We start from the raw sequence: 24,119 nt of genomic DNA, 5'->3' as shown, positions 1-24,119 counted from the left end.
GCGTGTTTTAGTGATCACAAAAAATCTTTACAAATAAAGACCAGTCAAGAATGACAAGGAATTTGTTGAGATGACTGACTCGAAATTGGGACCAAAATAGAATGTTTTATTTTTTTTTTAAATGATCGTGTCTTTGACATTTTGCTTGTGTCATTATTGGCAAAAATTATCGAAATGATTTTATTGTACATGCTTATAAGATTCTCAACCCTCGACTCTCATTTCTCATTTTTTCACTTTCAATCTTAGCAACTCTTATTATTTATTCTTCACTTTCTTTCAATATAAAGAGAGCAAAAAGCAAGAGCCAAGAACAAAAAATGAGACCAAACGAGTTGTAAGATAAGAAAGAAATAAGAGTAACAAGAATGAGATCCCAATGTGCATACACAATAATTCTTAGTTATACACATGTAAGAGTAGCTTTTAACAAGTACTCAAAAGGTTAGAACATCAGGTAAAACGATGGTCGGGATGATCGCATTTGTTTCACTTCTATTGACAAGCAGTCAAGTGGCCTTGAATCAACAAATCAACCCTCAACCCTCTTCTGATTCTGCACATTATAAATTTACCCATTAGAAAAATGTAGAAGCATCATCTATATATTCCCACCAACTTATTTGCCCTAATCGTTAACATATTTCAAAGTTGGCGTCAAAATACTCTATGTATAGAAATGACATAAATGAACATACCATGGATTGCTTCCATGTTGTCTTCCCTGTAAACACCAAGGGGGGATCCATGGATAGACACAAGCATCTCACCCGGCTTTGGCAGTCTTCGAGTTTTTGGTGTCATCCCAATGGACAATCTTTGGTTATTCACCTGTGGAACAAGAACTAGTAAGCTTATAGTAGAATACACTAAATAGAGGCAAAAACAGCCTTAAGATAGTTTTGTTGAGACAATTCTTCAAACGAGCCTGAGATGTTACTAAATGTAAGCTTTACATGTTTTTTAGTAATAGCCATGCTGATCTTTGTACTTGGGATTCATCTTTGCAGATTCCTTCCATGGGGTCAAGATTTTCCCTAGGATTTTCTAAATCTCTTTCTGTCAATTAATGATTTTTATCCATAACTACAAAAATTATAGTGGTAATGATACTTGAAATGAAACCAGCACTTCCGTCATTCCCTCTACAATCTAGTCTAGTCACACTGCAGTGATTCTTTTTTACGCCCTAAATTATACTTTTAATGATAAATGGTTGACTATTGCCTCCCAAGAACTTTTTTGCCTTAGCCCGAAAATTAAGTTCTCACTACTATTTGATAACATTGACGAATAGATGATGGCAGAGAACATATACAAATATTTACAACTTTTATCGTGATATTGACATCCATAGGATCATTAACACTGAAGACACGAGTAGAAATAAACAAATCCAAAAAGAAGCGCTAAAAGAGAGAAGAAAAAACAAAACTATAATTCAACGTTACATAAACTAGTATTTTCAAACTTCAAATAGCATCCTCCTATTGTAAAACCAAATACTTATTCATAACAAAGTTCAAACCAATACTGTAAAACCTATACTAGTTACAAAGCTCATATCCAATTTACCAACGAGTATACGAAGGAGATGTCTTCATGAGTTCAGCTTGTGAGCCTCAACTATCCTCACTGAAAAAACCATCACCCTGACCCTACTTTGGTTGTCTGAAAATTCGTAGGATATCAAATCCTTGGTAGGTGAGGTGGTCACTATGTGTTGAACTCATTCCTTATAAGTTGTTTGCACTATTTACATTGGACTTTCTTAACCACTAAGCCTAACCAATGGTCAAAATCCCAACTTATGACTGCATGTATCCAAACCTATGAAGCTCAAGATTGAGCCAATAAATTCCAGATAATTGTCTATGATTAGTTTATAGAAATAAGTTAGCTTAGTGTCATGCGGTTAGCGTATGAGTTGACCAACCGTGCGGCACTTGGATGCTCTTACTTGTCTAAGAATGCACCAGGTAAGCCTTAAGAAGAGATTTAGCCTATTCAAGGCACAAAGGAACTCACTTGAGAGGTTTTAAGATGAGTAGGCAAGGGGTCTTGGAGTTTGAGTGAATGAGAGCTTTGTTGAATTGTCCAAGGAAGCAAATGAACCCTACTAGGCTATTTATATACATGTCCCACCAACTTAGGGGTTTAGAACCGACCTAGGAGGTCGGTTAGGACACTCCTAGACACTTCTACATGTGTCTTTGATACATCTTAGGCCATACAAGCCATTCTAGAACCTATCAAGTACATACATGAATATTCTAGACACTTCTAGTCTATTATAGACCCTTGTAGGGTGTTCTAGAGTATGTATATTTGGACTGAACGTTGAAACCTTCCAGCACGATCTAGACTCTTCCGGAACCATCCAGCACGTTCTAGTACCTTCTCAGGTCTTCTAAAGGCTTCCGGGACTGTCTTGCATATTCTAGTACCGTGTGGCACTGTCTAGGGCCTTCCAGACGCATCTAGGGCGCTCATGAGGGACGATGGCACTGCCCAGCGCCGTCCAGGTCTATCTAGCCCCGTCCAAAGCTCCAGAAAGCTTCTCGGGCCGTCTGGAGCACTCTCGAGTCGCCTAGCATCATCTAGAGGCGTCTGTTAGGTCGCGTGCGCAGGGAGGCGTGCGCGTCCGTCGCTCGCGTGCGGGATCGCCTACTTAGGTGTTGCGCACGCACATGCTGGGCGCGTGCGCGTCTGGACTCATGCACGTTGGGCCTTCGGCCGCACACCTGGACGATGTGTGTAACGGTCATGCTTGTCCAGGGCCTGTTGCCCATGGCCGCATGCCCAATCCAACCCTTTCTAGCTTACTTTACATCCTGTATTGTATTAGTGTAGTTAGCTTGCTTTCTTTACATTTTCATTGTAAGTGACCACTCGCCCTTTTGCATATGCAAGGGCGCCAGTTGGCTTTTTGTTCAGAATGCACTATATGGGGATAAGACTAACCATCATTTCTCATACCCGGAGTAGTACTCTATAAAGCCGTTGTTGTCGCTTATTGCTTTCTAGTCTACTACAATCTTCTTTCTTTATTCACACTCATAAATCTTCTTACGAAAACCTTTTCTCCAAACCCGTTTTCTAAAACCGTTTTCCCTAAAACGGGGGTGGAGGTTGCAAGAGGCACTCGGTGTGCCATCGGCAGTCCGTAATCGAGTTGGCTGGCTTGTTCGTTGAGCGGGAACAAGTGCCGCACAGTCGCTAAGAGAAGCTTCCGAAAGAGCGATTGTGACAGTTGGTATCAGAGCCAAGGTTGGCTTATAGAGGAGATCAGTGATCATGTCGGCGACGAAGAACCTGAACAAGTCCCATGTGGACAGATTGGTAGAGATGGAAGAACAAATGCTCTACCTGAGAGAGGTCCCAGATAATGTTCGTTTTCTTGAGACTCGGCTACAAGAAGTTGCCGAGAAAGCCGATGGAATTGATGCGGTGGTAGGCCGCCTAGACGGATTACCCGTCAGAGAATTGATGATGAGGGTAGAGACCCTCGAGACCAAGACAGTACGGTCCGCAGCTTTGAACGAGGCGATAGCTCCTCGGGCTCTGTTGCCCACATAGAGGAGCGTGTCGAAGAGCTGGACAGCTCCCAAAAAGCAATACTTCAGATGGTAACTGACTTATCTGAAGACTTTCGATCGACCCTGGATGTCGTCAGAGCCGAGATAGCGGATGTGAGTGCTAGAGTGAATCTCACCATCCGAGCGGTAGGGAACCAAGCCCCACCTGGGGGGAGCAATGGCAGTGAGCCGAATAAAAATCCCAGAACCGAAACCCTTGTGGGGTGCGAGAAGCGAAGGCCCTGGAAAATTTTATCTTCGACCTTGAGCAATACTTCAAGGCGACGAAACACAGTGACTGAAGAGTCGAAAGTCACAATAGCAACGATGCATCTAGTTGAAGATGCGAAATTTGGTGGAGATCACGATTTACAGACATACAGGAAGGACGCTGCACTATTGATACTTGGGATAGATTGAAACAAGAACTTCGTTCGCAGTTCTTCCCTGAAAATGTCGAGATCTTGGCTCGACGAAAACTTCGAGAGCTAAAGCAAACAGGTAACATCAGGGACTATGTAAAACAGTTTGCAGGACTTATGTTAGACATACGAGATATGTCTGAAAAGACAAGGTCTTTTGCTTTGTGGAAGGGCTGAAACCGTGGGCAAAAGCAAAACTATATGAACAGAGAGTACAGGATCTCCCCTCTGCCTACGCGGCAGCTGAACGGCTGTACGACCTTAGCACTGACTCGCAAGATGTGAGGAAACAATCAACTTCCTCCAATGGGGGAAACAGAAACAGCCGTTCCAGTCCTCCCCGACCTGGGGGGAGACAAGAACACAGGGGGGACCGTAAATCCTCCCAACCGAGATCTAGGAAACAACTGGCGCGGGGCCGCCACAACAGCTAACAATTACAATCGCCCCTATCTTGTTTCATATGTAGAGGGCCCAACAGGGCGGGCGAATGTCCAAATCGAACTGCGTTCAATGCTTTTCAAACCACAAGCCTCTACCTCCGAAGACAAGGCTGAATTGGAGGAGACGGTAACGAACCAAGTGGCAGAAATTGAGAATCCCACCAGATGGGGGCATTGAAATTCCTATCTGCACTTCAGAAAGAATATGGGAAAGTGACGGAGCCACTTGAGAAAGTCTCATGTATGTGGACGCTTGGGTCAACCAAGATCGGCCAAGACCACGATGGTTGACTCTGGGGCTACCCATAACTTCATAGCTGAAAGGGAAGCTCGCCGCCTGAACTTGAATTGGGAAAGAGATGCAGGGAAGATGAAAGCTGTGAATTCCGCAGCCCTACCAATTACGGGAATAGCGAAGAGAACTCCAGTAAAGTTAGGGATTGGAAGGGCTTCGTTGACTTCGTAATTGTCAAGATGGATGATTTCGACGTGGTACTGGAATGGAATTTCTGCTTGAACATAAAGTCATACCAATGCCCCTTGCCAAATGCTTAGTCATTACCGAAATCTACACCGACCGTAGTCCAAGCCAGTATCAAGCAGCCAAATGGGTGAGAATGATCTCAGCCCTCCAATTGAAAGGGGCCTGGCCCACGACGAACCCAGTTCATGGCCATCACCGATAGAATCAGTTGAGTCCCCTGAAGAAGGAGATCCCCCAAGACGTTCTATTTGTCTTGGAAGAGTATCGGGACGTCATGCCAAAAAGCCTGCCCAAGTCCTTACCCCCACGAAAGGGGATTGACCATGAGATTGAGTTGTTGCCAGGGCAAAGCCGCCTGCCAAGAATGCATATCGGATGGCCCCGCCAGAATTGGCTGACGCTTCGGAAACAGTTAGACGAGTTTGTTAAGAGCGAGGATTTATTAGACCGGCAAAGGCTCCTTATAGAGCCCCAGTACGTTCCAGAAGAAGAAGGATGGGACCTCCGGTTGTGCATCGACTATCGGGCCTTGAATAAGCTCACAGTCCGCAACAAATATCCCCTTCCTATCATCACTGACTTATTTGATCAGCCTCACGTTTCTAAGTATTTCTCGAAGCTGGACCTACGGTCTGGATATTATCAGGTTCGAAATGCTGAAGGAGACGAACCCAAGACGACCTGTGTCACGAGATATGGAGCCTTCGAATTCCTCGTGATGCCCTTTGGCCTCACCAATGCTCCCAGCAACGTTCTGTACCCTAATGAACCAAAGTGTTTCACGAATACCTCGACAAATTCGTCGTAGTATATCTTGATGACATTGTGGTCTATAGTGCCTCGTTGGAGGACCATCGGCGTCACCTCCAACTAGTCTTTTGAAAAGCTGAGGAGAAATCAGTTGTTTTGTAAGAGAGAGAAGTGCTCCTTTGGCCCAAGAGCGCATAAATTTCCTCGGCCACGTGATTGAGTGTGGTCGGATTGGTATGGAAGAGGGCAAGGTGGCCGCAATTAGAGACTGGAGGTACCATCTCCGTGACCGAACTACGATCCTTCCTCGGACTAGCCAACTACTATAGGCGGTTCGTAGAAGGATTCTCGAGAAGAACAGGGCCGTTAACCGAACTGTTGAAAGAAGGATAGCCAATGGAGCTGGACTCCTGAATGTCAAGCCGCCTTTGAGGGCTTGAAGAAAGTGATGAATTTGACGGGCCGTCCTCGGAATTGCCGACGTGACCAAGCCATTTGAAGTAGAGACTGATGCTTCTGACTTTCGCGTTGGCGGTGTTCTCCTCCAAGACGGACACCCCATCGCGTATGAGAGTAGAAAACTAAATGATGCAGAACGGAGGTATGCCGCCTCGAGAAAGAGATGTTTAGCAGTAGTTCACTGCTTGAGGGCCTGGAGACAGTATCTCTTGGGGGCCAAGTTCGGTGTCAAGACCGACAATAACCTCCATTTGTCACTTCTTCAACCAACCGAAGTTGTCGTCCAAACAGGCACCAGGGTGGCAGGAATGTCTAGCGGAGTTTCGACTTCCAATTCGAACATAGACCGGGGAAGAGCAACCAAGCGGCTGACGCTCTTAGCCGAAAAGAGCGAACATGCGGCCCTGTGCATGTTCGCCCGCCTACAAGCAAGTACGTTGAGTTGCAACAGTACGAGAAACGTCAAAACTCACTTGACAAATATGAACAGCAGCGCAGGCCATCTTACAGTTGGCCAGGGAGGGGAAGACACGCCAGTTCTGGGTGGAAGATGATCTACTATACACCAAAGGCAATCGCCTCTACATCCCCAGATCCGGGGAGTTACGAAGGTCACTGATGAAGGAGTGTCACGATACACCGTGGGCAGGACAATAATGGTTGGCAGAGGACTTATGCCCTTCTGAAGCAGGCTACTATTGGCCAAGTCTTCGAGACGATGTCATGCAATTTACCAAGACTTTGCCTTGTCTGCCAACAAGAATAAGGTTGAAAGGGCGAAATTAGCGGGTCTGCTGAACCCCTACCTGTGCCCTCTAGACCGTGGGAGAGTGGTCTCTCGACTTCATCACCCATTTGCCCAAGGTGGGAGAGTTTGAATCGGTCCTTGTTATCATCGACCGGTTCTCGAAATATGCCACGTTCGTCCCAACGCCGAAAATGTGCACAGCCGTGATGACTGCTCAGTTGTTCTTCAAACACATCGTGAAATTATGGGGTGTCCCCATGAGCATTGTTAGCGATCGGGACGGAAGATTCACTGGGACATTCTGGACAGAATTATTCAGAATATGGGATCATCACTGAATATCTCCTCTAGCTATCATCCCCAAACCGATGGACAGACGGAACGCTTCAACAGTATGCTCGAGGAATATCTGCGTCACTTTATCGACGCTAGGCAGAAAGAACTGGGTCCAGTTGTTAGATGTGGCTCAGTTCAGCTTCAATAGCCAGCAGAGTTCCGCGACCGGAAAAACACCCTTCGAAAATCGTGTGCGGCAGACAGCCACTCATGCCACACTTGGTGGACCACCCTTATGCAGGCAAAGTCCTCAGGCACATAACTTCACTAAAGAGTGGAGCAAACCTCTGAGATCGCTCGCGCCTACCAGAAAAGAGCATCGAAGAGGATGAAGAGTGGGCTGAATAGAAGCGGAGGCCCTTGAGTTTCAGCTGTGGGACAAGGTCCTGATCAAGCTACGACCGGAACAGTTTCGTTTCCGAGGCCAGAGAGACCAACGGCTAGTAAGGAAATATGAAGGTCCAGTGGAGATAATTTGAGAAGGTCGGGAGAACCTCATACAGGGTTCAGTTACCCTCATGGATGAAGATTCATCCTGTCATCCATGTGAGAGTATCCTGAAGCCCCTATCATTCCGATCCCGAGGACGAACAGCGAAAACATGCTAAGACCCCACCGGTCACGATGAAGAGTTCTGCTGAGAAAGAAGTTGTTACAAATCCTGGATAAACAGTACGCGCCGTATTGGAAGACCCAGACGTGAACTAACAGAGTTCTTAGTGAAATGGAAGGATCTCCCCGACGAAGAGATCAGTTGGGAGGGGCCGAAGACTTGAAGAATGCAGCTCCAACCATTTGCAGGTTTTGAACAAGGTCGGTTGACGGGGACGTCAACCAATTAAGTGGGGGAGAATGTAACGGTCATGCTTGTCCAGCCTTTTCCCATGGCCGCATGCCCAATCCAACCCCTTTCTAGCTTACTTTTCACATCCTGTATTGTATTAGTGTAGTTAGCTTGCTTTCTTTACATTTTCATTGTAAGTGACACTCGCCCTTTTGCATATGCAAGGGCGCCAGTTGGCTTTTTGTTCAGAATGCACTATATGGGGATAAGACTAACCATCATTTCCTCATACCCGGAGTAGTACTCTATAAAGCCGTTGTTGTCGCTTATTGCTTTCTAGTCTACTACAATCTTTCTTTCTTTATTCACACTCATAAATCTTCTTACGAAAACCTTTTCTCCAAACCCGTTTTCTAAAACCGTTTTCCCTAAAACGGGGGTGGAGGTTGCAAGAGGCACTTGGTGTGCCATCGGCAGTCCGTAATCGAGTTGGCTGGCTTGTTCGTGAGCGGGAACAAGTGCCGCACAGTCGCTAAGAGAAGCTTCCGAAAGAGGCGATTGTGGACAATGTGCACGCCGCTTGGCCATGCATACGGCTGTGTGCTTGGCCTCGCGCACGCTTGCACTGATGGCCATGCGCAGCCTGCTATCTTGGCGCTTAGCTGGATGCCTGTCCGGGCATGTGTCTGCCTTGGCATGCAAGGGCATGCCTATTGTCACACCCCACGAAAATGGCTTTTCAAATCGCGCCAAATAGAAGGCCAAGGCTCCTTTAGCACCGCCAAGAAGGAGTCATGACCCGTCGAAGGCCTCCCCAAGTCGCCACACATGGCCCATTCGTGCGCCCCTATCCCTTGTGCAAGCCCATCATGAGACGCCCAACATGTCGGCATGCCAAGGCACAGGCACGCGAGGGCATGACAAAGCAGACGCAGCCCGAACAGACGCCCAACCAAGCGCCTAAGACAGCAGGCATGCGCACGGCCATCAGCGCCAGCGTGCGCGAGGACAGGCACGCAACCGTGCACACGGCAGAAGGCGCAGCGTGCGCGAGTCCAAACGCCCACGCCCCAGCATGAGCGGGCCTGCGTGCGTGCAACACCCAGTCGGGCGACCCCGCATGCGAGCGACAGACGACTCCAGATGATGTGCTAGCGACCCGAGAGCATCTCAGACAGCCCGATAAGCTTTTAGGAGTCTCTAGACAAGGCTAGACAGACCTGGACGGCACTAGACAAGGCCAGTGCCCCCTCATGAGCGCCCTAGATGCGTCTGGAAGGCCCTAGACAGTGCCACACGGTACTAGAATATGCAAGACAGTCCCGGAAGCCTTTAGAAGACCCAAGAAGGTGCTAGAACATGCTGGATGGTTCCAGAAGACTCTAGACCGAGCTGGAAGGTCCCGACATCCAGTCCAAATGTACATACTCTAGAACACTCTACAAAGGTCTAAAATAGACTAGAAGTGTCTAGAATATTCATGTATATACGTGGTAGGTTCTAGAATGGCCTTGTATGGCCTAAGAAGCATCTAAGACACATGTAGAAGTGTCTAGGAGTGTCCAAACCGACCTCCTAAGGTCGGTTCTAAGCCCCCGAAGTCGGTGGGGCATATGTATAAATAGCCTAGTAGGGCTCATTTGTAAAGTATCCCTTGGACAATACAACAAAGCTCTCATTCACTCAAACTTTAAGGACCCCTTGCCTACTTATCTTAAAACCTCTCAAGTGACTTTCTTTGTTTGAATAGGCCAAAACTCTTCTTAAGGCTTACTTGGTGCACTCTTTGACAAGAAAGAGCCTCCAAGTGCCGCACGTTGGTCGTCTCAAACGCTGACCGCGTGACACTATGCCTTGGCATGCCGACCTGTTGGGCATCCGTGATGGGCTTGCGCCAGGGATAGGGGCGCACAAGTGGGCCATGTGTGGCGACTTGGGGAGGTCTTCCGACGTGTCATGACTCCTTCTTGGCTAAAGAAGCCTTGGGCCTTCTATTGGCACGATTTGAAAGGCCATTTTGGCGGGGTGTGACATTAGACACCCTTAAGTATTTAAAACAAAACACCCTTAATTATGGGAAAAAAAAAAAACATCAATAATTGAATGCAGACTCACTACCACTACAGTAATTATATTCCTTTGACCCCGACCGTCTATGTGCCTAGACAATTTGAGTGAAAAACACCACCAAATATTGAAAAAATAACAATAACAGACAACTATACGATATTAACATGAAAAGGCTAATGCAATAAGTGATGTACAAAAACCATGAAGATACGAACCCCAGGAGTTTGGAGAATGTCTGGCATGCCAAGCACCATATTATCCGAGGGCTCCTCCAAAACCTTAAATCAAGAATTGTCAACAAATTTATAAGTCCATGCCAAAGGATATTCCACAAATCAACAACATGAAACAAAAGATATGGACAAGAGAAATCAGATTTGTGAGCTCGCAAGGTATCACTCGTTCTACTACTATACAATTTAAGATATCAAATGAAAAATTACTTACGAAGTTCGGAATTTCCAGGTTCTCAACATTGAAAGGATTTGTTTTCACTGCCACCAGTAGAGAAAAGGTGAGTAGCAGCAAAGAAACATCATATAAGGGAGCACTTACCAATTAGTTTTGCGCACCAAAATCCAAAATCTACAGATACCTGATTTACTGGAAAATTCGAATCCATTCAAAGATCGCACTCCGGCAGAGCAGTTAGGATAAGCTGTGGACAGGCGATGAAGGAGAGAAGCGTGTATATCTATTCTATCAGCTGGATTGGAGTGTAATTCATCCTCTGCATTCTTCCATTGTACTTCAATTTCTCCTTCTTCGCCTCTTCTCGAAATGGACAAGCTTGGAAGTTTTTCTTTGAAAAATTGCAATAGAGGAGTTTGCAATTGCTCTTGGTTGAAATACGAACGAAGCAACCGCAATTCAGTAATCAAACGCTCGATCTCCACATCCCGAATGGCACGGATTGCAGCAGCATGTCGTTCAACTAAACACAAACGAAGGCGAAAGCAGCGGAACAATTATGTTAAATCCGCAGACAATTTGTCACCAGAAGAAAATTCTGGCTTTGGGAAAAAGGATCGGAATCACTACGAATTTCAACATACCATCCTCGTCATTCGCTGCTTCATCCTTTGCTTCTCGTACAGGCGAAGGGCTGCACTTCTTAACTGTTTTCCTCGCCTTTCGCCTTCCCATTCTCAGCAACCAGTCTTTCTTGATTTTACTGGACTACTCACGTTGCAGCATTCTGAGACGAATCACGTCACTGGATTTTCATAAATGAAAACAATACAAATACTTTCAAACCCTAATGTAGTGCACAGTGAAATTATTTAAAGTTCGCAGTGAGTCTCCAAAACTTGAAGAAACAACCGCCCGGAGACGGGAATAAATGGATTAAACTACGTCGGTTAACTGCCGCGAAATCTCCCTCTTCCTCTATTTCAGCTCCGGCGAAGGACCAATGCTAAGACGTGGGGAAGATTGGGCGGAGGAAAGATACAAGTTTGAAATTGAATAACGCTCGTGACAGGATGCGAATAACGCGCGTCGGATATTACAGTTGGGCCTAAAATGGGCCGTCAGCCCAGAAAGTGATGAAGTTCAGCCCAACCAACCTGCTATTTTCTTAATTTTGGAATATTAGTATTACCATGTATACAATAAAAATACCCACAAATTTCAGAAAATAACAAAAGAGAGAATGCCAATTGCAAAAATGGAATCCTCAAACTTTTTTATATGTCCACATATCATGTACAATGAATGTATATCGCTGCATAAAAAAGTATTTTATTATGAATAAACAAGAAATTAGGAATTATCCATATAAATCATATTATTGATACGGATCTTTTCCACATCATCTAAAAAAAAATGAGAGAATCTTTTGCTACAATAGAAACACAAATGATATAGATTATTTAATAATCAAAGTCGAGTTGTTTTATAAAAAGTTGACATAGTTCAATTGACATAATCATAATCACAAAATCTGTGGGTTTGAATCTTCCTACACCCTATTATACTTCAAAATTGAAAGATCAAAAATGTATTTTTCGAGTTTTTTTTGTTTTTCCTTTTTGTGATTATTTTATTTAAGAGAGAAAATGGTAAAAATGAGACAATTTATGATGAAGCTTTCCCTATTATGAAGCCTTTTTATATAGAGGAGCTACAAATTCGGCCAAGAGTGATCATGTCATTATGCATCCAACCATAATAGTGTACAAAGCATTAATAAAGACATTAACAAACAAAAATGGAATAGTAATGAAAGCCAAGACTAGTGTAAAGAAAATAAATGAATGGCAATGATGTGTTGTCAAATTTCTTTAGACACTTGTCCTTCAACCAAAAATTACAAACACTTAGTTTGCACATTTGTTATGTTAGGTGTCTCTCTCTCTTTTATTGTAAAATCATTTGACAGGAAAATGAAGGAAAAGATGAAAATCAAATCAAGAAGTACTTGAGAGTGAGAAGAAGACTTGAGAAAATGGTTTGGATTATTTCTTGGAACAGTTCTTATTACTTCAAAGAAGATTACAAAGTATTACAAGAAAGTCAACAAAATGAGCCTAAAAGAGGTATTTATAAACCCTTCTTCAGCTATAATTGGAATGCTTTTTTAATTAAACAATTTCTTTTCTTCTCATGAGATGGAATTTGGTCAATATATCTTCACAAATGATCATCCAACATCTTTAGCTAAAACAATTAGAGGAGCTAGAAAGAAAACCAGACACTTTAGTTTCCAATATCCTCGATCGAAAATAAATTATGATGAACTATTTGGTTTAAATCTAGATCTATACATAGATATATAGTAATAAAATGAGCAAATGAAATGTTTTAAAATTTAATTTAAAGTCATAAGAAGATCAAAAGTTTTAGGAAGATTATAGTTTGAAGGACAAATATCGATTTATATCTCTGAATTTTGGGAATTGTATCAATTTAAACTCTAAATTAATAATGGTATTAATTTAAAGTATGAAGTTTCATAAATGTATCAATTTAAACGTTAAGCTAATAATTGTGTCAATTTAAACTCTGAACTTTCATAAATATATTAATTTAAACCTCAAGCTAATAATTATATCAATTTAAACCCTAAACTTTCATAATTGTATCAATTTAAACCCTTCATTATGCTTTATTTAGATACTCTTATGAAAGTTCAGGATTTAATGATACAACTTCCAAAATTAATGGTTTAAATTGATATATATATGAAAGTTCAGAGTTCAAATGAATACAACTATTAGTTTGGGGTTTAAATTGATAGAATTCTCAAAATTCAAGGTTTAAAACGATACCACTCTCAAAGTTTAGAATTTAAATTAATATAATTATTAATTTATGATTTAAATTGATACAACCTCGAAAGTTCATTAGTATAAATTGATATTTACACTACTTTGAACTTATGTATTCATGTGACTGTGTGGGTATTATATCTCTTTCATTCATGCTTATGTTGGGGTGAAAAACAGTTTTTTCCCTTTTTTTTCTTTTGAGAAAGAGAGAGAAGGGCGTTATTTTTATTGGAATTTTAACGGATCTTTTGGATTACTAGATGGGTCAATTTTGAGAGAGGTGAGAGAGCTGTGGGTGAAAAATATGAAGAGTTCTTTTCAAATAAGTTACCTTTGAAATTACCAATACGAAGTCATTTGTTTTATGTGAATCAAAGACTCTCATAGATTAGCATTTAGATTATCACATTAGTGTTGCAATAATATAAGATGCATAAATATCTAGAAGTATTCGAGTATCTTAGGATGCTCTTGCAGGCATCTTTAAGAGTTTTTGACAACTTCGAGTTTATCAAGTAATTTCTAACTTGATGACATTATCTTCCTACTTTTTTTTTTTTTTTTTTACGTATCTTCATATATGTCACTCTTCATTATATCTTTTTTCTTAGTTATATCATAGTTGCTTTTTTTCTAGAAAGATATCCAAATTCAAATTTAAATTAATATTTATTTTATAAAAAATCTTAAATTAATACACATTGTTTTGTTGAGGAAATAATATATAAAAATAATATAATTTATATTCATTCAAATTAATAAAAACAAATATTTAATACAAATCCAAATTATATCAAATCAATTTTTAAATTAATGAATAGTCATAGGGACATTTTCTAAAAAACATCATTAACTATTTGATTGATCAATTCTCATGGGCTATATCCTATATGCTTTATATCTAATAGACATTTGGAACCTTCCATTTTTGGAATGATAATGGATACTCTTTACTAAACTATGATAGAATTCGATCTAGTTCAATAAGCATTTCCTCCAGAAATGTTTTGCGTTTTATAGGTACCAAAATAATATTTATAGAGATTCTATCCTCAACAAATGAGCTGTTTTAAAAACTAAAACAAAATTTAAATCTTTTTTTTTTTTTTGTGTTATCTTTAAACATAGTTTGACCAACAAGAAACTGCCAATGTTTATGCTGCTATTGATGACTTACTTATCCTTTTTTAGATATCAAATTGATTAATACTTAATAGTATTCACTAAGAAATTCATACTTGTTTTCATTTCTGGCTACAGCAATAATGCTCATGTGTTGGCTTAATTATGTTCTTGTTTCTATCGTGCTGCTGATTCCTACCTCCATAGCTCGGCCCGAAGTTATTGTCGCAAGCCATGGTGCAGTTGCCACCGATGACCGTCGATGTTCCAAAATTGGTGTGGATGTTCTCCGTGAAGGAGGACATGTCATTGATGCTACAGTGGCTGCGGCTCTCTGCCTAGGGGTTGTTAGTCCAGCATCGAGTGGCATTGGTGGAGGAGCTTTTATGTTGTTCAGATCAACCAGTGGAAAGTCTCAGGTTTTCGATATGAGGGAGACTGCACCTTTCCTAGCTTCTGAGGTTCTGTAAATTGTACTCCACTTGTTCCTTTACTTTGTCTGATTTCTCAATTCACCTATAATCTTGCTCATTTTATTGTTGTAAAAAAACTCATATTGTTCATTCATCTATGAAGTTCAAATGTTTTACAGTGCACAGAGGCATTAAATAACGTTAGTTAAGTAGTTCATGGTTAAAAATTAAATTACAAAGACTTTATTCTTGTGGCTAAGGCTTTTGAACCAAAATGGGGATAGAAACCAAGAAATATGGTTGTAGTGAATGTGTTAAGACCTTATATCTTTCATCATCAATCTGATCCATTAAGATTTTTAGAATACTTCTTTACATGAACATATAGGCTTAAAAGTCTGATGAATGATAAATTGTAATATGTTGGTTGTACACAACTTGATGAATCAATCAATCAGTCTAATAAACCTCCTTACATTCATATACAGAATATGTATGATGACAATGTCGCATCAAAAGTAGTTGGGGCCCTTTCAGTTGCCGTTCCAGGGGAACTTGCAGGACTTCACGAAGCTTGGAAACAACATGGAAAGCTTCCATGGGCAAGGCTTGTTCAACCAGCTGAACGCCTTGCTCGTTTGGGGTTCAATATATCTCCAAACTTTCATATGCAGATGGTTAAAACAGAATCAGGGATCTTTAGAGATGAAGGACTTAGGAACTTATTAACATCAAATGGAAAATTGTTGAATCACGGAGATATTGTTTACAACAAGAAACTGGCAAAAACTCTAAGAACTATTTCTAGGTTTGGTGTCGAGGTCTTCTATAATGGTTCAATCGGAATTGACATGATTAGAGACATTAGGAAGCTTGAAGGGTTACTGTCAATGAAGGACTTGCAAAGTTATCGAGTTAAAATAAGAGTCCCTATCTTATCCCATATGATGGGTCTCGAGATAATCACTATACCTCCTCCTTCAGGAGGTTCTGGAGTGATCCTTGTAAGTTTGTGATAGAACCCAAATTATTTATATATCCATTTAACAAAAGTTGCCAAGGAACCCGAGACTTCCTCCCTCTATAAGCTCATAGAGCATTCGCAATACAATGCAAAAGATATCCCTAGCTAACCCCTTCACTCTCCTAAATAATCTTTCTTGTAACTAACCGAATCTTTCCTCATGGCCCTACAAAATCACTCATAGCCCATAACTAATTTTATTCCCATATCTCTCAGCCATTTACATTTAGTTTCCCTCTTTTATTTCTTTTTCTCACATATCTCTTAATAATTGGGGGTCTATCACTACTTGCCCTCCAAAAAACCACCTAGTCCTCGAGGTGAAATTAGGGGAATTACTCTTTGATCTGCAGGCCATTTTCCCACATCGCTTCCTTTGGAGGCATGTCATTCCATTGCATTAGGACTTTAAAATTAGTTGGGGATACAACCAATGTACCGACCTCTCGCACACCTAAAACAGTAACCGAATGTGGGTGCAATTGTCCATCTTTCTACCACATTGGAGGAGTCGCGATCCTAGGTATCAATGTGTCGATTGCCTTCTATAATTGGGACACATGGAACACTAGGTGAATACCTACATGAGTGGGAAGTCCGAGCTTGTATGCCACCGGACCAACTTTTTCAATGATTTGGAAAGGGCCAAAGAAACGAGGAGAGAACTTCAAGTATTTTTGGATAAACAGAGAGCTTTAGCGATAAGGTTTGAGCTTGATGTATGCCCAATTAGAAATTTCAAATTCTACCTCTCATCTTTTAGCATCCGTAAGGGATTTCATGCATTGTTGTGTTGCTTCTAGTGTGACCTTCAGCTGCTTTAACATGGCATCTTTATCTTTCCATAGCATGTCCACTTCCCCCACCACAGCAATCCCTGCTTCATACGATACCAATGGGGGTACGTGGCGGCCATACACCACCTCATATGGTGATTTCTTTATAAATGTATGGTAGGAAGTATTGTAGTTATATTCTACCCAGGCTAGCCACTTTGACCATTTAGTTAGTGTTTCCATGGTAAAACAACGTAGATAAGCCTCCAACCCACGATTGACTACTTTTTCCTGGCCATCGATTTGTGGGTGTTACGACATACTGTCGCTTTAATTAAGTTCCCATCATTGTAAATAACTCTTCCCAGAATAGGCTCGTGAACACCTTGTCTCTTTCTGACACGATGCTTCTTGGTACACCATGTAATCTTACTATTTCCCGAAGGAACACCCCTGCCACCGTGGTTATTGTAAAGGGATGTCGGAGTGCGATAAAATGAGCATATTTCAACAATCGATCAACCATTACCATGATGGAGTTGTACCCTTCTAATTTTGGTAATCCATCAATGAAATCCATGTTAATGTTGTTCTAAATCAGCTCCGGTATAGGAAAAGGATGGAATAATCCCGCTGGTGCTGAAGACAAATACTAGCTCGTTGACACTTAGCTTGTTGACAAACCAAGAAATTGCCCACAAAATCATGTACTCGAGCTTTCTTTCCTTTCCAAAAAAATTCTTTCTTGAGGTGTTGATACATTTTCACTGTTCCACTATGGCCTCCTACCGGGTTGTTATGGAATTCTTGAAGTAGTGGGGGAATTGTCGGTGATGAAGGAGGCAACACGAATCTTTGTTTGTATAGTAATAACTCCCCTTTCAAAGAGTATCCTTGAGGGTATGGATTTCCAGCTTGAATAGCTTCTCGAATCCTCCATAGTTCGTCGTCTTGATCGACCTAACTGGTGAAGACTATTAGGTTAATACCATCCACAATGCTCAACAAACTTAGTTCCATTACTGTTGGCATTCGAGATAATGCATCTACTGCAGAATTTTCCAGCACCTTTTTATATTCAATCACAAAATCATACCTGATCAGTTTCGCCACTCACTTCTGATACTCATCGACGATTATACATTGCTCTAATAGGAACTTAAGGCTTTTCTAATCCGTGCGCACCGTGAATCGACGACCTAGTAAATAAGACCTCCACTTTTGAATGGCCAAAATGATGGCGATTAACTCGCACTCATATACTGCCTTTAGTCGATGTGTTAATGGCAAAGCATGGTTGTAATAAGCCGATGGACAATCCTACTGCACTAAGACGGCCCCTACGCTTACCTCCGATGCATATGTCTCAACCACAAACGGTTATTTGAAGTCTGGCAACCCCAGACAGGAATCTCCGTCATAGCTTGCTTTAAAGTATCAAAAGCTCTTTAGGCTTCCTCGTTCCAGTTAAATTTATCTTTATTGGGTTGTTGTGTAAGTGGGAATGCAATTGAGCCATAGTTAGCCACTAACTTTCGATAATATCCAGTTATCCCGAGGAAGCCTCTCAACTGCTTAATCGATGAGGGTGTTGGCCACTACACCATAGACTCTATCTTTGAGGGATCAATTGTGACTCCATCCGTCGAGATTACGTGGCCTAGCTATTCAATTCTTTAAGCTGCAAAGGTGCATTTTTTAAAGTTAGCCGCTAGCTAATTTTCCACCAATACTTGCAGCACAAAAGACAAATGATGTACATGGTCATGAGCAGATGAACTATAAACCAGTATATCATCAAAGAATACCAATACAAATTTACGTAAATAGGGACATAAAATATCATTCATTACCGATCGGAACGTTGAAGGGGTGTTTCTCAATCCAAATGGCATGACCAAGAACCCGTAGTGACCGTCATGGGTTCGAAATGCCATTTTGTGGACATCCTTCGGTGCTACTCGTATTTAGTGATACCCAAATTTTAGATCCACCTTTGAAAATACGTGGTTCTAGCAAGTTTATCCAGTAGCTCATCAATCACTGGTATTGGATAATTGTCTGTCATCGTTACCTGGTTGAATTCTCTGTAATCAACACAAAACCTCTAGCTACCGTCTTTCTTTTTAGCCAATAAGTCTGAGCTAGAAAATAGGCTAGTGCTCGACTGTATGACCCCGTCGTTAACATCTCTTCTACTAATCATTCAATTTCATCCTTTTGGAAATGTGGATAATGATATGGGCACACATTTATTGGTCCTTCCCCTTACTTTAATTCAATTGAATGGTCGTGATGCCGCGTAGGTGGGAGTCCTTCAATGGGCTAGAACATTGATCAATATTTCTGTAGGACCTCCTGGATTTCGTGGTAGCTATTATCTAGGTCAAGGTGTGGGATTCTCCCTCTAGTTGAGTTTTTATCGTATTCAATTCTAGGAAAATTCCTTGGCCCCCTTCTTTCACAAATTTCAGCATGGATTTAAAGGAGACTTGTGATTTTACCAGGCTTTTGTCTCCTTTGAGGTGCACCTTCCATTTGCCAATTTGGAAATCCATTTTGGATGTATTCTAGTCACATTCGACTCGTCCCAAAGTCATGAACCATTGGACATCCAAAACCACATCAGCGTTCCCTAAAGGCAAAGGAAAGAAATCATTAATCATAATCAGATTAGGGAGATTCGGTACCACTTTACAAATTTTGGTTGTTCGAACGAAGTTCCCCGTGCCCAACATATTGCCATAGCTAGATGTAGGTGATTGCAATAGCTTGATGTCGTTACCAGCTCCTCATCGATGAAATTATGGAACACTCCACTATCAATTAACACCACCACATTTTTGTCTCCTAACATGCCCCTTAGCTTGACGGTCCATAGAGAGCCGATTCCGGTCAATGAATTTAGTGATAGCTTAGCAACTTCATCTTTAGTAGAATCCATCACCAACGTCTCCAAGGTAGCAGGTGGAATTTCTTCGATTTCCTCAATCACTTTGTTCCCCTAGGTAGTTAACTCTTCCTCTTCTTTGTCGTGGTGAACTAATAAGTTTAGTTCCTTCCTTTTGCAATAATGACCTGGAGTGTATTTTTCATCACATCAGTAACATAAGCCCTTATCTCTCCGGTTTTGCATTTCACTATCGGATAATTGCTTGAAGGCAGACTTTCCATTTACATCACGCAGAGTCACTAAGTTTGAGGGGGTAGTCGCACTTTGACTAGGGTTAAGGGAGATGGTTCGGGTCGTCAGGTTGCTGGAATTTTTCTGACCCAAAGTTGGACTAGTATCCGATGTGGTAGTGGAGCCAGTGACTTTAGATGGGCTTGGGCTTCCCCCTTCCCATTTCTTCTTCTAGGCCTCCTCTGTATCTTCAATTAATTGGGTCATCCTCATCTTTTCCTTGATCCCTATAAGTTTTAACATCCTCATCTCAACCTGAATGTCTTCTTTGAGCCCACTTACAAATTTGCTCTCCAACGTTTCATCAAACATATCCTTCAGAGGTCCCAACATTTGCTCAAAGCGACGCCGATAAGCTCTATTCCGTCTTGCTTTAGGGTAGGAAATTGAGTTCGTCGATCCTCCTCTTTCACTGGCAGGAAGCAAAATAGTAGCTACTTCTTGAACTTGGCTCAAGTGTCCATCGACGTCCGTTCCTCTTCCCATTGATTCCATTTGAGCGCCTCTCTTTCCAGGCATAATACTGCCACCTCAATTTTATCTTTCTTCGATAGTCGATTAACAACAAAGTAAGGCTCTACTCAGTGAAACCACCCAAGTGGGTCGTCTTCCACCTGGCCTTTGAAAATCGGGATTTCAAGCTTTCTTAGTCTCATATCAAACAGAAGTACGTCCCCTCTCTCCTTTTCCGACAGGCTCCCTTTTTTCTCACCCTCCTCATTCACCGATTGTTTTCTTTTATCTGTCACTATACGTTCTGACGAACTCGAGTTCCCATTATCGCCTGGAGTTCCCCCTCTTCTTGACCATGCTTCTAGCACATGCACCATTTTTTGCTCCATAGTCTTTCCCAAAGCTTCCAATCTTGCTGCCATGGATTTTTCCGCCATTTGCTGCTTTCGACGAATCGTTGATCCATCCTAGTCTCCATACCAATCTATAATAGGATCAATTGTTTTTCGAGAGTAGACATTCTAGCTTTCATCTTCTTCACCATTCCCCAAGGAACGAAGGCTCTGATACCAAAATGATAGAACCCAAATTATCTATTCTCCTTTTTGGTAAAAGTTGCCAAGGAAGCCGAGACTTCCTCCCTCTACAAGCTCATAAAGCATTTGTAATACAATACAAAAGATATCCCCATCTAACCCCTTCACTCCCCTAAATAATCTTTCTTGTAACTAATCGAATTTTTGCTCATGAGCCCCACAAAAGTACTCACAGCCCATAACTAATTTTATTCACATATCTCTCAGCCATTTACATTTAATTCTCCTCTTTTATTTCTTTTCCTCACGTATCTCTTAATAATTGGGGGTCTGTCAGTTTGTTGTCTTGATTAGTAGTTTTGTTAAAAGTTTATTTTGTTAGTAACACCACATTCTACTGCAGATGCTTAATATTCTAGCTCAATATAAACTACCTTCAGGGATCTTAGGCCCTCTTGGTATCCATCGGAAGATTGAAGCAATGAAACATGTAGTTGCTGTAAGGACGAACCTCGGCGACCCTGAGTTCTACAATGTCTCACAAGTTCTTTCTGACATGCTCTCGCCCAAATTTGCTCAACAATTAAAGAAAACCATCGATGATAACAGGACTTTTGATCCAAGCCATTACGGCACAAGGTTGGTGCTCCTTCATGGGTGGTTATATTACTTTACTTTTCCTCATTAGTATTTCCTTTTCTTTTCTAGCATATCTGTGTAAAACGTTTCCAAGTACTTCCTCTTTCATCTCCACTTTCTATCTTTGAGTTGAGTCTCTTGGTAACATGGATTATGTTTCTAACAGATGGAATCCAATCAATGATCATGGCACTAGTCACTTGTCTGTAGTCGATGGAGAACGGAATACTGTCTCGATGACTACCACCGTGAACCACTATTTTGGAGCACAGATACTCTCCCCGAGTACTGGAATAGTCCTGAACAATCAAATGGATGATTTTTCTGTCCCTGGTAATGTTTCTGCTCATAAACTTCGACCAGCACCAGCCAATTTCATTAGGCCAGGGAAAAGGCCATTATCATCCATGTCTCCTACTATTGTCCTGAAGGTTTTGTTTCGTTCTAATTTCTCAACTTGAATTCCAAAATGTTAATAGCTCTAAATCTGTCCTATAATTGAAGATTTTTGTGAAAAATCATCATCTACAGGATGGTCAATTGAAAGCTGTGGTTGGTGCAAGTGGAGGAGGCTTCATCATTGCTGGAGTAACAGAGGTTTTGTTGAATCATTTTGCAAAAGGAATGGATCCTTTCTCATCTGTGATGGCTCCCAAAGCTTATCATCAGGTTCGCGTGCTCCTTCTCCAATCCGTCTTGTAATACTTTCCTATCAATTCATCTAATCTAGACATTGTTACACTAATAGATTAGTCATTTGGAAAGTGTGAAATATGAACTTTGGAACTAATACATTTTTGGGTGAAACAAACAGCTGATTCCAAACATTTTGAACTATGAGAACTGGACCAATGTGTTTGGGGACCATTTTGAAGTTCCTGCTAAAACAAGGGCATCCCTTGCTAAAAAGGGTCATGTCTTAGAAGGGATTCGTGGAGGGGCAGTTTGTCAGTTCATTGTTCAAAGTTTTAGCTCATTGAGACAAGGTAGTGGCGTGGGGAAACTTGTGGCAGTAAGTGATCCCAGGAAGGGTGGGGCTCCTGCTGGCTTTGAGATTGTGAATTCTTGGATGTCTTTAACAACTTCCAATGATGAAGAAATGTTAGCTGAATGATTTCTCTAATGTCTTAAAGAGACGTTGTTGGAACACTTCGCTTCAATATGGAAAAAATAATTATGTCATTGTATTAAATAAAACAATGTTTAGAAGTGGAGGGGATGCTCATTTTGACATAGGATTACAACTCTAAGTCTAAACAGAAATAAAGTTATGCAGAAAATACTTCTTATGTTACACACTACACACACAAATTTAGCAAATGAACTAAAAAATATATCTTTCTAAATTGTGAGCCAACCCCATAACCAAACAAAAAGAAACCTCCCAAATATAAGACCAAAATAGGGGGGAAGCTCTCCAAATCATATTTTTATTTGAACGTCATTGGAGAAGTTGCTCAATACGACCTAGAAAATGACATAAATAAACACAGATGGAAGTCAATGACCTGAAATTCTAGCAATTGGTTTCCAAGACTTGAAGAAATTTAACCATTGGAGACCGGGATAAATGGTCGATTACACTATGCCCATGAATTGCTGCGAAATCTCTCTTCCTCTTTTTAAGCTTCGACGGAGGAGTTGTAACATCCCGAATTTCAGAAAAATTTAAGTTAATTATCTAAAATTATTGAGGTTAAATTGAATTTAATTGATTAGATATTCAAAGTAATTATCTTGAAACTATTGAATTTTGCTTCCCTTTGATTTTTTATTTTAGAGTCAACTTAAAAAAAATTAAGAAGATAATTAATTTATTGTGGTTTTGAATTGATTTAAATATTTTGAAGGATTTAATTTGTATCAAATTGATGGATCTTATGCCATTTAATTTTGGTTTTTGAAGCCTAAATTAAGATAATTTGTAAAGTTAATTGATTTATTAATTTAATAGAATATTTGGAGATTTTGGAGATATCGTGATAAAATATTTTATTTATATTTTCAAAATTTGAAAAGAATAAAAGAATTGAGATCTTTCGAAATTAAATGAGAGTGAAAAGAGGCCAAAAATCGGGGAGAAAGCAATTCGGTTTTCAGCGACAGCTTCCAAAAAATGTCGATTCCTAAAGTTTGAACTGTTGGATTGTGCTCAAATTTGGTCAGTCTGTTCGAGATATATAGAGTTTCATTTTGAACGGTTAGATTGTTGTTTGAAGCTTTGGTTTGTTCGTAATCGCTGCTGAATAAAATTTGTAAAACTAGAAATTCCCCTTCTCTCCCACTCTTGCAAACTTTCCTCATGCAAGACCCTCACTACCAGCTGCTTGCCTAAACAATTTATGTCGTCAGATAGCAACACTCGCTACCTATCTATGGTTGTCACCGTCGCTGATACTATTGTCACCAAAATTGATATTTTGGGTAAGTTTTAGAATTCTTGGAGGTTCTTGACCACCCATTAGCTTTTGACCCAAATTGGTTGATATCCTTTACGTTTCGCTTTTAGATTGAAGTTTGGGAGCGTTTCTGGTCACTCTCCAACAAGGAGAACGAGTTGTTGAATATTGGCGTGCTTTCTAGCAGGATTTACGATCGTTCAGTCTTTTTGTTGGTTTTAATTCAA

The 24,119-nt window shown here is 41.1% G+C and overlaps 2 protein-coding genes across 2 annotated transcripts; one reads left to right on the top strand and one right to left on the bottom strand.

Moving 5' to 3' along the window:
* Window positions 1–321: 321 nt before the first annotated feature.
* On the bottom strand, window positions 322–11,548 carry LOC120073798. The gene is made up of 6 exons (XM_039026644.1): window positions 11,130–11,548; window positions 10,670–11,008; window positions 10,522–10,568; window positions 10,290–10,352; window positions 699–831; window positions 322–556 (listed from the first exon to the last, which is right to left on the bottom strand). Exons 1-6 carry the CDS (start codon window positions 11,218–11,220, stop codon window positions 540–542), a joined length of 690 nt encoding a protein of 229 aa, XP_038882572.1. The 5' UTR covers window positions 11,221–11,548; the 3' UTR covers window positions 322–539.
* A 921-nt stretch (window positions 11,549–12,469) lies between these two features.
* On the top strand, window positions 12,470–22,666 carry LOC120074467 (glutathione hydrolase 1-like). The gene is made up of 7 exons (XM_039027599.1): window positions 12,470–12,614; window positions 14,607–14,929; window positions 15,370–15,885; window positions 21,258–21,493; window positions 21,660–21,924; window positions 22,025–22,162; window positions 22,308–22,666. Exons 1-7 carry the CDS (start codon window positions 12,524–12,526, stop codon window positions 22,605–22,607), a joined length of 1,869 nt encoding a protein of 622 aa, XP_038883527.1. The 5' UTR covers window positions 12,470–12,523; the 3' UTR covers window positions 22,608–22,666.
* The last annotated feature ends 1,453 nt before the right edge of the window (window positions 22,667–24,119 follow it).

The sequence above is a fragment of the Benincasa hispida genome, chromosome 3 (genome assembly GCF_009727055.1).
Source record: "Benincasa hispida cultivar B227 chromosome 3, ASM972705v1, whole genome shotgun sequence".
NCBI lineage: Eukaryota > Viridiplantae > Streptophyta > Magnoliopsida > Cucurbitales > Cucurbitaceae > Benincasa > Benincasa hispida.
Note: the sequence above shows the minus strand (reverse complement) of the source record. Positions and strands in the feature narration are given on the sequence as shown.

What these genes read in the sequence shown, in the direction of transcription:
- LOC120074467 (XM_039027599.1), top strand. Translation starts at nt 12,524, where the DNA reads ATGGTTTGGATTATTTCTTGGAACAGTTCTTATTACTTCAAAGAAGAT. An exon ending in CCAAGCCATTACGGCACAAG is followed by an intron (nt 21,494 to 21,659) that starts GTTGGTGCTCCT and finishes TGTTTCTAACAG; the next exon opens with ATGGAATCCAATCAATGATC. An exon ending in CTCCTACTATTGTCCTGAAG is followed by an intron (nt 21,925 to 22,024) that starts GTTTTGTTTCGT and finishes CATCATCTACAG; the next exon opens with GATGGTCAATTGAAAGCTGT.
- LOC120073798 (XM_039026644.1), bottom strand. Translation starts at nt 11,220, where the DNA reads ATGGGAAGGCGAAAGGCGAGGAAAACAGTTAAGAAGTGCAGCCCTTCG. An exon ending in CGAATTTTCCAGTAAATCAG is followed by an intron (nt 10,569 to 10,669) that starts GTATCTGTAGAT and finishes TACTGGTGGCAG; the next exon opens with TGAAAACAAATCCTTTCAAT. An exon ending in ACATTCTCCAAACTCCTGGG is followed by an intron (nt 832 to 10,289) that starts GTTCGTATCTTC and finishes CTTGTTCCACAG; the next exon opens with GTGAATAACCAAAGATTGTC.